Source organism: Jaculus jaculus, chromosome 6, assembly GCF_020740685.1.
Source record: "Jaculus jaculus isolate mJacJac1 chromosome 6, mJacJac1.mat.Y.cur, whole genome shotgun sequence".
NCBI classification, from domain to species: domain Eukaryota; kingdom Metazoa; phylum Chordata; class Mammalia; order Rodentia; family Dipodidae; genus Jaculus; species Jaculus jaculus.
In genome coordinates this window covers 144,720,586-144,732,888 of record NC_059107.1, presented here as the reverse complement: position 1 = coordinate 144,732,888, position 12,303 = coordinate 144,720,586, and the positions used below count along the sequence as shown (strand labels likewise).

The following is a 12,303-nucleotide window of genomic DNA, read 5'->3' as shown; positions in this document are numbered from 1 at the left end:
CTTTCATAAGCATTTATATTTGTTTTGTTTTAAATGTAGTAAGATGGTATCAAATAAATCTATAGGTTTTCATCTTCCTTTTTTGAAACTATATAATGTTTTGAATGTGTAGAACTTTGATCCTATGTGGTCAATAGATTCCCAACACTTTGTTCTTCTCTGGTCGTATCTCAGTTCTTAACTATTCTATATCTCTTCTGTTTCCCACGAATTAGTATTTGGATCTGAAGCTGTATCAAATTTGTTTGATTTTGTTAAGTTTTCTTCCAAAGTGTTGTTATCCTAACCCACCATCTTCCTGGGCCCTAGGCTTATAAGCAAAAAGTACCATGATAACCTGCTTTTTGCTGAACTCCAGCAGCTTACAGCTTCGTTGGATATATATTAACTAAATATCATCAAAGTCAAAGAATCTATATCTTTAAAATCTCTTTCAGTTATCTACATGACCATATTGTAACTACCAATTCGAAGAACTTGGTTTGGGGTTCTTTGTAATTTTTTTTCTAGCTGCTAACCACATATTCCAGTCAGTTAACCACATTTACTAGATCCATACTTCAGGGATGGAGTAAATGGAAGTCAGTGGCTTGTATATTCCCATAACTAGATGGCTCTTTCAAGATTTGCCTACGTTCTCTTGTTTTACACTATAGGAATTTCCAAAGGAAAAAAAATTATAGAATATTATTCTCCCAGGGAGCGTTGTCAACAAATGTAACAATTTTAGGCACCAGCTATTTAAAATACATTTGGAACCCACACCCTTCCTTTTGTGATATCAAAGTCATACTTATGATGACCATTGACCCCAGCTGGCTATCTATCTGTCATTTCAGGAAGTTTGTTTGTCTCAATGACAACATTGACCACAACCATAAAGATGCCCAGACGGTGAAGGCCGTTCTCAGGGACTTTTATGAATCCATGTTTCCCATCCCCTCCCAGTTTGAGCTGCCAAGGGAATACCGGAACCGCTTCCTTCATATGCATGAGCTGCAGGAATGGTGAGCTTTCAGTTTCCTGTACGGTGGTGTCTGTGCGTCTGTCTTTTCATGTAGCATTCACATGTATACTTCAGAGCGCTGACATTTCTTGTCTGTGTTAATCACTGTGTAATTTCTTTGGGATAACATAGCTACGATTTTTGTCACATTTACCATTCAGAAGACCCTCTGTGGAATTGTGCGGGATCTGAAGAGCATGCAGCGGGGTGGTTTTCCGGAGCTTCCTTTGTTCAGCTGTTTGTTGACCAGTGAGCGAGTGAAGGGCCTAGAAGAGCTCGTTGCTTAGTACAGAGTGGCAGGCAGTGGAGTCAGCGTGGCATGACCAGCCTGTCAGGCCAGCTTTCAGAGCCAGCTCCAAAACACCACAGACCACGAGGGAAAGGCTGACTGACATTTGTTAAGTGTTGTTTAGAAAGTCCGATAAGAGTTACGAAGGATGAAAACAAGAGAAGGCAAACATCAAGGGTAGCATCTTTTACAGTACAAAATGAAAGTCTTACGTATCACACATTTCACATTGGCATTCACACATTCAGATGCATCACTGTAGCGAGACTGCTTTCTCATCACTCCATAAGGACACTCCACACCCAGTAAGCAGTCACGCTCACGATCAGCTGCAGTAAACCATTTGTGTGTTCCCGATGTTGCTTATAGAAGGACTCATGTGCCACATGACCTTGTGTACTTAGAGGAACAGATCTTTAAAAAATATTTTATTTTTATTTATTTACTTGAAAGAGAGACTGGCAGAGAATGGGTGTGCCAGGGCCTCTAGCCACTGAAAATGAACTCCAGATGCATATACCACCTTGTGCAGCTGGCTTACATGGGTACTAGGGAATTGAACCTGGATCCTTTGGCTGTGCAGGCAAGCACCTTAACTGCAAAACCGTCTCTCCAGCCCAGAGAATAGCTTCTTGCATTTGTTTATTTTTGTCTGTTTTTCAGTGCTGAGGGTAACGTTCACATCCATGTGCATGCTAGACAAGTGCTCTGACAGTGAGGGATACCCCGAGTCCTTATTTTTTTTTTGGGGGGGGGGACAGGGTTCTCTTTATAGCTCAGACTGGCCTGGACATCCCTATGTAGTCCAGACTGGCCTCTTAACTTGTGGCCCTTCTGTCTAGTCTCCTGAGTGCTGGAATTACAGTTGGGTGCCACCTGCCTGGCTCTGAAGAATAGCTCCTTTGATGTTGGAATAGCAGGTACTGCCTCGAAGCAGAGCAGCAAGCCATTATAAAGAAAGGATGGTCTGAAGCCGGGTGTGGTGGCGCATGCCTTTAATCCCAGCACTCGGGAGGCAGAGGTAGGAGGATCGCTGTGAGTTCGAGGCCACCCTGAGACTACAGATGAATTCCAGGTCAGCCTGAGCTAGAGTGAGACCCTACCTCAAAAAAACAAATAAAAGGATGGTCTTTATTTGGTGGTTTACCAGATTGAAGGTGGGAAGAGCCAGAACTTGCCTAACTTTTAAAGCTTGACCAACTTAGAGACTGTGTTGTCTCTGGCCTGTAGTGGTGATGGGAAGGCCACTGGTTGTCATTGCAGTGTGGTGACAGTACTATATGTACTAGGAAAAAGGGGGAGAATCACTGTTTTTTCTTCCTACTATGCTGAATTTTCATTCCTCCTGCATTTGTTCATTCAACTGATGTATTGCATATCTGCGGTGGGAATAATGACTACTGTTGTAGACAGCTCCGTGTTGCTGGGACGAGCATCCAGTCAGACAGTTTATGGAGGGAGGGATTGACTTCAAGCTTACAGATCCAGGGGAGGTTCCGTCCATGGTGGAAGAAGCTGCTTCCTTCCACACGTCCAAGCAGAGAGAGATGGCTGCAGCCAGCAGACACCGACAAGCAGCCAGCAGGAACACCCCCAAACACACCTTAGGGCGGGATCCAGGATCCTCCCCCAGTGGCACTTCCCCACTCCCACAGTGGGAGACCCAAGTTACAAGTTAAATTTTTTTTTAATTTTTTTTTTTTTATTTGAGAGCGGCAGACACAGAGAGAAAGACAGATAGAGAGAAAGAGAGAGAATGGGCACGCCAGGGCCTCCAGCCTCTGCAAATGAACTCCAGACACGTGCGCCCCCTTTGTGCATCTGGCTAACGTGGGACCTGGGGAACCGAGCCTCGAACTGGGGTCCTTAGGCATCACAGGCAAGCACTTAACCGCTAAACCATCTCTCCAGCCCACAAGTTAAATTTTAATAAAGGCCCCTGCCTGGGTGGGGCCATACATTTACCCCATCACATTCTATCCACCACAGCTGCCAATACTGAGTGTTTAAGTAGCAAGCGCTATTCTCAGAACCTCTCATGCGTGCTCTTACTAAGCTGTGGCAGGTCCATTTAATTCTCATTCTGTGCACAGGAGCTGTGGCATGGACAGGAGTGGCTAGCACAAGGTTTCCTGGCTCGTGGGTGGAGAGCCCAGGTGGGAGGTGGGCGTTATGTTTCCCAGGTCCTGCCCATGCACGTGTGGTGAGCCTGGTAGGTCCAGCAGCTCTGCCATCAGAGTAACTAGTGTCTTGGGTACCAGCCACCTCACTGTATAGTAGATCTCTTCTCTCTATAATTAGAGGGGCTGTTGAGTAATTTATTCCCACACACAGCAGATCCAGATGTGTTCTCTTCATCTTCATCCATCGGAAAGGTAACTTTATCTTTGAACCTATGATGATTTTTGACCCTTTGCCTGCCTCCCTGTGCTGGGGATGGGCTTGGAGAAGTTCAGTCTGTCCGCAGTGGTAGACACCAAGCAGATCATTGTGAGGCAGCACACTGACAGTGATGTGGGGTCCATGGTGTGGTATTCTGAGGACAGATAGCTGATCCTACTGGGAGAAGGTAGCATTTGGACTTGATTTTGTTGACGTGAAACACAGCTCTCACCTCAAAGGGAATGAGAAAAAATTTATTCTTGAGCCAAACAAAAGTGACCATGGCCCAAGAACGTGGATTCAGGTTGTCCCAAATACAATTTTCCAATGTGAAAGCCCTTTCATGAAATGTATTGTTACAGAACAAAAGCAAGTTATACATCCAAATATTTTAAAAATACATTGGTGGATGTTTGCAGCAGCTAGAGGACCTGGCGCACCCATTCTCTCCCTCCCTCCCTCCCTCCCTCCCTCCCTCCCTCCCTCCCTCCCTCCCTCTCTCTCTCTCTCTCTCTCTCTCTCTCTCTCTTTCTCTCTCTCGCAAACAAATCAATAAAAAAATTTTAAAACTTTAAAAAATACATTGGTGGGAACATCTGCTAGATGGGTCACAACAAGCAGGGAAGTCTCTGCTGTAGGCCTTAGACATTACCTGAGGAGACTCTTAGCCTTTGGGCTGGTGGTTTGTTTATTCCAAAGGCTTTACCTGTTAAAGGTCTCCGTGACATAAGGGGACTAATGGTGGTCTAGATGGTTTGGCTCTGGAGCTGCAGCATTCCAGCTCCTCACAACCATGAAGTTCTGGTCTGGGAACATTAGTTCACAATTGTGAATTACTATAATGTCTTCTCCAGGTAGGAAAGGCCATTTCTGATAGAAGGAATGACATGTGCTGAAACATGTTTCTAGGGCAAGGAGAGATTCTGAAAGGTAGTATGCAAAGTAGATGTTTTTCTTCAATGATTAGCCACCTCCCAGGAGAGAGATTTTTAGACATTTGTCATGATCATGCTTGGAGGTTGGACTGGTGAGGAAGTTGTGTGCAGACCAGCAGTAGCATTCAGTGGTCCTAGAATGCCACCTGTGAGCCAAGAACACAGCCCAGGGGGTGAAGTAAGAGCAGGAAGCAGAGCTGGAAGAGACCTTAGATTGTACCATCTTGAAAGAGCTTGCTGCTCATATATCATAAAGGGAAGTTGTGATTAAATCATGGGTTTTGTCTTCTACAGTAGTAAGGCATGGCTTCTCACCCTGTGCACTGTCCTGGGATTCAGAGCCAAATCATCTAGGACCATCATTAGTCCCCTTATGTCACGGAGACCTTTAACAGGTAAAGCCTTTGGAATAAACAAACCACCAAAGACAAACTGTTTAGATGATTGTGTTAGACCTCCGAATCTAGGTTGTGACCAAGTTGACCTTCAAGCGCCTGGTTGAGGAAGACAGGAGTGGGCTTCGGAGCAGGTCAGGAGGCCTGTTGACCTGTGTTGCGCAGTTCACGTTGATCTGATCAGGGCCGCCCTGGTTGGTCGGAGCAGGGACTTCTTGGCACTCGCCCAGCTCCTGTGTGGGCCCTCCCTGCTCGCCCACCCCCTAGCCCTGCTCTCAGGAAGTGAGACTTTTCCTCTACTTTTCTGGGACCCATGTCCTCTTGTTTCACATTCCCACAGCGTACCCTATTCCTTTCTCAAGTCTGGCACATATCTTCCTGTGTCCTCTGTTAAACTGAGCCTCCTTCAGGGACCAAGGAAGTGTTTTACTGGCTTCTAAGTCCACGATGCCTCCCAAGCACTGAGTAGGTGCCCAGTCGATGGACTCTCTGTTGAGCATCTCTCCTCCCTTCTTGCCTCCCTCCCTCTTTTTCTTCCTTCCTTCCTTTCCTCCTTTCCTTCCCTCCTCTTTCTATATTTATTCATCAAGGTAGGGTCTCACTCTAGCCCAGGCTGACCTTGATTTCACTATGTAGTTTCAGGATGGCCTCGAGCTCATGGCAATCCTCCTACCTCTGCCTCCTGAGTGCTGGGATCAAAGGCGTGTGCCACCACGCCCTGCTAATATATTCATTTTGAAGTTAGCATACAAAGTAACAGTTCTCACGGCATTCCGTGTGTTCTTTGTTCTCATGCATCTGCCCGCACGCTGCGTCCCTGCCTCCTTGCTTGCCCTCTCTTCTGATCCCCTTAATCCCCCAGACCCAGTGCTCCTGCTTCTGTCCTTATGTCACAGCATGAGTTCCACAACCCTCTTTTGTTCTCTTCCCCTCATGGTCTTCCTAGTTTCATGACCTACATTCATGATACACATACAAATAAAGCTTCAAGTGTGCGATCTGCATGCAGGAGGGGTACAGCGTATTTGTCTCTCAGAGTCCAGCTTATTTGTCTTTGTGTGATGATTTCTGGTCACATCCGTTTTCCTGCATATGTGATGATTTCTTTAAGATTGATTTTTATTTATTTGAGACAGAGAGAAAGGGTGAGAGAGACAGAGAGTGAGAATGGGTGCACCGGGGCCTCTAGCCACTGCAAATGAACTCCTGACACATGCACCACCATGTGCATCTGGCCTTACGTGGGACATGGAGAATCGAACCTGGGTCCTTAGGCTTCATAGGTGTGTGCCTTAACCACTAAGCCATCTTTCCAATCCTGTGATAGTTTCTTCACAGCTTAATAAAACTCCATTTGTGCATGCATGTGTGCCACATCTTCTCCATCCATTCATGTAGGCTGGTCTGTCTCCTGGCTGCTGGGGTAGTGCAGCAGCATTAGACATGGGTGTGCCAGCATCTCTGTGGCACACAGGTTCTCAGCAACACTTTGATGTGAGAGTTGACTGATGTAGTCTGTGGTAAGAAATACAAGCCAGCTTGTGACCTGAATTGACAGGCATCTACTCCCTAGCAGTTGTGGTCAAACAAGCCTGAATTTAGTAATTATCAGTTTATCTTTTTAATTTTTTAAAAAACTTTTATTTAATTGAGAAGGTGGAGGTGGGAGAGAATGGAAGCACCAGGGCCTCTAGCCACTGCAGACAAACTCCAGATGCATGCACAACCATGTGCATCTGGCTTATGTGGGTACTGGGGAATTGAACCTGGGTCCTTAGGCTTCACAGGCAAGTGCCTTAACTGCTAAGCCATCTCTCCAGCCCTCTTCAACAATTTCCAACTTCATGTGCCACCACAACTGGCCAGCTTATCTTTTTGTTACATTTTTTATTTTTGTTTATTGATTTGACAGAAAGAGGGAGAGAGACTGGGTATGCCAGGGTCTCCAGCCACTGCAAACGAACTCCAGACGCATGTGCCCCCTTGTGCATCTGGCTAACATGGGTCCTGGGGAATCAAACCTGGGTCCTTTGGCTTTGCAGGCAAACAAACGCCTTAGCTGCTAAGAACTTGTACTCACTAACTGTATGCCCAGCATCATCTCAGGGTCCCATGGAGCCTACTTTCAGAATGTCTCTTGAGCATCAGTTCTTTCCTTCTCACTGCTGGGAGACTACCCTCTGTTCTGTTCTCCTGCCTCAACTAAAGCTCAGTTGTGTACCTCATCCATCCATCTTTCAGAGGCCTGTTTGGACCCTCATTATATCACCTCTCCACCACCATCACTTCATCTTTCCCATTGGGGTGTTAGGGGAAAGCCCACTTCCTCAGCAGCTGCAGTTCCTTCCCGGTACTCAGCTCCCGAGCCGCACCAGCCCCTCAGGGCTCGGGCGGTTGGTTCTTCAGGCGCTCATTCGCTGTCTCCGCAAGGCTCCTTCCGACTCTCACAGATGACAGAAATGTGAGCGCCTTGGTAGACCTGTCCTCATTTCTCCACGCTTTCCCACATATCTTGAATCTGCTGTGGGGGCAAGTCAGTGCTCCTCGGGCTTCTACAAACTTCCAAGCAGAGGCACCATCTTGTTCATCCACAGGAAGCTTTCTGTGGGAGCTCACTGCAGTGAGTGCAGGAATAAATGAATGTGAATGAACAAGTAAAAATAAACAAGCTATTTTAAGGTCCATAAAGAGTTTTCTTTTGTGGATAGCTTTCACTACTTAAAGACAGTATTTATTATGACATGACAAATCTGAACTCACATTAGAAGTGTGTATCACATTAACATTTTATCATGGCCTGTAAATAATGACTTAGTACTTCATAATAGTTTTTGTGAAGCTAATAGATAAATCAGTTCACTTTTTCATCTCTGAACAGGAGGGCGTATCGAGACAAGCTGAAGTTTTGGACCCATTGTGTGCTAGCAACATTGATTATATTTACGATATTTTCATTTTTTGCTGAACAGGTAAGCATTATATATTTTACATGGGCAATATTTCTTGGTAAACTAGATCTGAATCTTTTAGAAAAATGATAGAAATTCATGACAAAAATAAGTGTAGTGTTACACACCTATAATCCCAGCACCTGGGATGCTGAGGTCAAAGGATCTCAAGTTTGAGGCCAGCCTGGGCTACTTAGTAGCAAGACCTGGTCTCTTAAAATACAAAAAAAGAAAAAGAAGAAGGAGGAGGAGGAAAGGAAGGAAGGAAGAAGGAAGGAAGGAAGAAGGAAGGAAGGAGGAAACTAAAGTAAATATACAATAAAATTTAATTTTAATTTTAATTTCTCCTATTAGCTTATAGCTCATATGTCAAAATGTGCAACATACACTATTCCAGACAGCCATCATAACAGTGCTCTTTTTACCTAAGCTCAGTGGATCAACTTGCAGACTTTGGCCTCTATGTAGTGGTGATGCACACACTGGCAGTCCCGTCTTATCTCTTTTGCAGCACCAGATTGTCCTTCTCTCTTTGTTGTCATCCTTTTTTTGTTTTCCTTTGGTTTTTCAAGGCAGGGTCTCACTCTAGCCCAGGCTGACCTGGAATTCACTATGCAGTCTCAGGGTGGCCTCGAACTCACGGAGCTCCTCCTACCTCTGCCTGCTGAGTGCTGGGATTAAAGGCGTGCACCACCCACGCCTGGCTTTTTTTGTTTGTTTGCTTTGGATTTTGGTTTTTGGAGGCAGGGTCTCACTCTGGCCCAGGCTGACCTGGAATTCACTCTGTAGTCTCAGCGTGTGCCAGCATCCCCGGCTTCTCATCCTCTTATACCTGGCTCACCTCTGCCCACCTGGATACACAGTCTGCCTCCCTGACGAGGGAGCAGGAATAGGAGGAAGGTGTAGAGGAGAAAGTTATGGGATAAGAGAATCTGCATCAGGCTACAAGACTGAAGAAAAAGAATTGGAGGACAGGAATGTGTGGAGACCCCTTTCCCTTCCTGTACAACAGCCCACGTGCCACCTACTTAGGACCAGGCCCCTCCTTCCTGCCCTCCTCAGCACCTTTCCAGACAGACAACTTTGCTGCTGCTACAGCTGAGGCCCAGCTCACTGAGCAAATGCTTTGTGCAAAGCCCTGAGCAAACGGGGAGAGGAAAGATGAAGCAAATACTAGAGAGCCAACTGAAAACTCTAAAGAACAGAGTTGTGTTTTGTTTCTCATGTCAGCTTTACTACAGTAGCTAGGTTTTCTATTTTAGATAAGGCCCATATAATTGTGGGATTTTTTGTTGTTTTTTTTTTTTTGTAGTGGTGGGGGGAACCCAAGTTGTAAGCAGCTGATAATACACAAATAAACGTTTTGCATTATAACCCATTCATAAATTATTCTCTTTGTTTTGAAATAGGTTAAAGTTAGAGTAAGTATAGAAAGATATTGGTATGATTTTAACATTTTTAAAATCTTATATTACACATATAGTTGTATTCAAACCTAGAGACAGTGTTAAATGAAGCAGCTTCTTTTCAATTAAAAAAATGGAGAAGAGAGCCAGACATGGTGGCGCATGGCCTTTAATCCCAGCACTTGGGAGGCAGAGGTAGGAGGATCACCATGAGTTCAAGGACACGCTGAGAGTACATAGTGAATTCCAGGTCAGCCTGAGATAGAGTGAGACCCTATAAAAAAAAAAAAAAAAAAAAAAAAAAAAAACACCAAAAGAGAGAGAGAGAGAGAGAGAGAGAGAGAGAGAGAGAAGGGCTGGAGAGATGGCTTAGCAGTTAAAGCACTTGACTGTGAAGCCTTAAGGACCCAAGTTCGACTACCCAGAACCCACATAAGCCAGATATATATGGTGGCACATATGTCTGGAGTTCGTTTGCAGTGGCTAGAGGCCCTGGTGCACCCATTCCCTCTCTCTCTGATAAATTAAATAATAAACACTTCTTGCCAGGTGTTAGGGCACACACCTTTAATCCCAGAGCTTGGAAGGCAAAAGTAGGAGGACCACTATGAGTTCAAAGCCATCCTGAGACTACATAGTGAATTCCAGGCCAGTCTGGTCTAGAGTAAAAACCTTACCTAAGGGCTGGAGAGATGGCTTAGCTGTTAAGGCACATGCCTGCAAAGCCTAAGGACCCTACTTCAATTCTCCGGGTCCCACATTAGCCAGATGCACAAGGGGGCGCATGCGCCTGGAGTTTGTGTGCAGTGGCAGTGGCTAGAGGCCCTGGCACACCCATTCTCACTCTCTCTCCTTCCCTCCCTCTCTCTTGTCTCTAATAAATAATAAATTTTTAAAAGTAAAATCTTTTTAGCCGGGCGTGGTGGCGCACGCCTTTAATCCCAGCACTCAGGAGGCAGAGGTAGGAGGATCACCGTGAGTTCAAGGCCACCCTGAGATGACAGAGTTAATTCCAGGTCAGCCTGGACCAGAGTGAGACCCTACCTCGAAAAACCAAAAAAAAAAAAAAAAAGTAAAATCTTTTTTTAAAAAAGGACAAAATGGACAAACATCTAGAACATAAATATCTTTGACTAAAGACTTATATGTCTTAGAAAAATGACATGCACATCAAAAATCAGTTTAATCTTCTTGTAACTCTGGGCATATACCTCGCAATACTGTGGTTACTTTTGTTTTCAGGAAGAGTGGAGGCTAATTTGTTGTTTAAGACTGTGGGAATGATCAAGGGTATATGGTCTCAGAAGAAAGTTTGATGCACATAACACACTTTCATCAGTATGGAAAACTAAAAGGTGTTTTCTGTCTTCCATGATGTAGTTAATTGCTCTTAAGCGGAAGCTGTTTCCCAGGAGGAGGATACACAAGGAAGCTAGCCCGGATCGAATCAGGGTATAGAGGATCTTCACCTGACACTCATCTACCTCAGCCTTCTCTGAGCATCTTCACCTTCTCCCGTTTGTGATAGGATGCTCAGTCAGCCTGGCCGGAAGGAGGGACGCCTCCAGATCACGCTGTTCGGCGACACGGATGGAGCCACTGCTCTGGGGTTATTGAAACTCACACACGGAAAACGTGTGTTGAGCAGCTCTGAACTGATTGTGCTTTTAAAGCATTTGCCCAAGGACCTGTCCACCTCTTTGTAAAAATCCTCACTGACAAGCTGCTAATTTCCCAGCACAACCAATTACAAACTAACATAAGAAGCCCACACCAGCTTATAAGATTGCTTACAGGCCTCAGTCTTTGCATTCCAAAGCCTTTTGGTGTAATTTTCACTTTTTTCCCATTTCCCATTTTTAAAGTAAGTTGCTGTTAAGTGAAAGTCATCTTTCCTTCTGAAAAATACTGAATCAGGATGTCTAAACATGTTTTTATAGGTGTTATTTAAATAATGCAGGAATGTCTCTTCCTTTTGGCGCATCTAAATTGTTGACTTTATTAACATTGAAGTGGTCTCGAAGCACTGGTGACTGCTGAAGAGCTCATGACTGATGGTGGAGATGCTCTGTGCTTATTTACCTCCACCCCTGAGAATGCTGTGACTTCCTGTCCCAAGGGCTAGAGCTAAGTAGCCTGCTTACCAGATGGGATTACGTTTCGGAAATGTACGTATTCAAACAAAAGTGCCTCACTTTAGAATAAGTAGTGCTCATGCACAGGCACATTACCATGGTGTCTAGTTTAATACTCACTAATATATTCCAGTTGTTCACCCTGTGGATTTTGTATAGAGCAGAGCTCAATCAACTTTTTTTTTTTTTCTGTAAAAGGCCAGATAGTAAATAATTTTAAGACAGATGTGTCTCTGTCACATAGTCTTTTGTATTACTGCTTAGGATTTTTTTTTTCAACCACCTTATAAAAACAAAACCCATTTCTAGCTTGTAGCTGTACAAAAACAGGCCAGACTCAACCCGCAGGCCATTGTTGGCAGGCCAGATAATTAGCCTCGTTTTCATGGATGGGTAAACCCTGACATTCAGCCATGTTCTGTTAAGTCATCACACCATGCCTTTTTTAAAAAATTATTTTATTTATTTGAGGGAGGGAGAATGGACATGCCAGGGCCTCTAGCCACTGCAAACGAAGTCCAGACACATGCCACTTTCTACATCTGGCGTATGTGGGTCCTGGGGAATTGAACCTAGGACAGGCAAACACCTGAACTGCTAAGCCATCTCTCCATCCCTACACAGTGCTTTTGTGCAGTCCCAATTCCATGAGCCCTTTTCAAATTCTGACAGGTATTTTAGATCATGTTCTTAGCAGTATTCTTCCCAAATGGCACACCTGTTTTGTAAACAGAATTTGAGATGTAAATACTGTGTTTGTGCTTTAAGAGTTATGTACTTCAAAAACTAAAGTGTCATAAAAAGTCA

General features: G+C 44.6%; 1 protein-coding gene across 1 annotated transcript in view; it reads left to right on the top strand.

The window, feature by feature from the left end:
• Positions 1 to 12,303, top strand: part of Gnptab (N-acetylglucosamine-1-phosphate transferase subunits alpha and beta) — an 81,262-nt gene extending 68,959 nt beyond the window's left edge. The window contains exons 19-21 of the mRNA XM_004650224.2: positions 840 to 1,007; positions 7,886 to 7,976; positions 10,742 to 12,303. Coding sequence (XP_004650281.2) covers positions 840 to 1,007; positions 7,886 to 7,976; positions 10,742 to 10,819 — 337 coding nt within the window. The 3' untranslated portion in view covers positions 10,820 to 12,303. The remainder of the gene's footprint in view (positions 1 to 839; positions 1,008 to 7,885; positions 7,977 to 10,741) is intronic.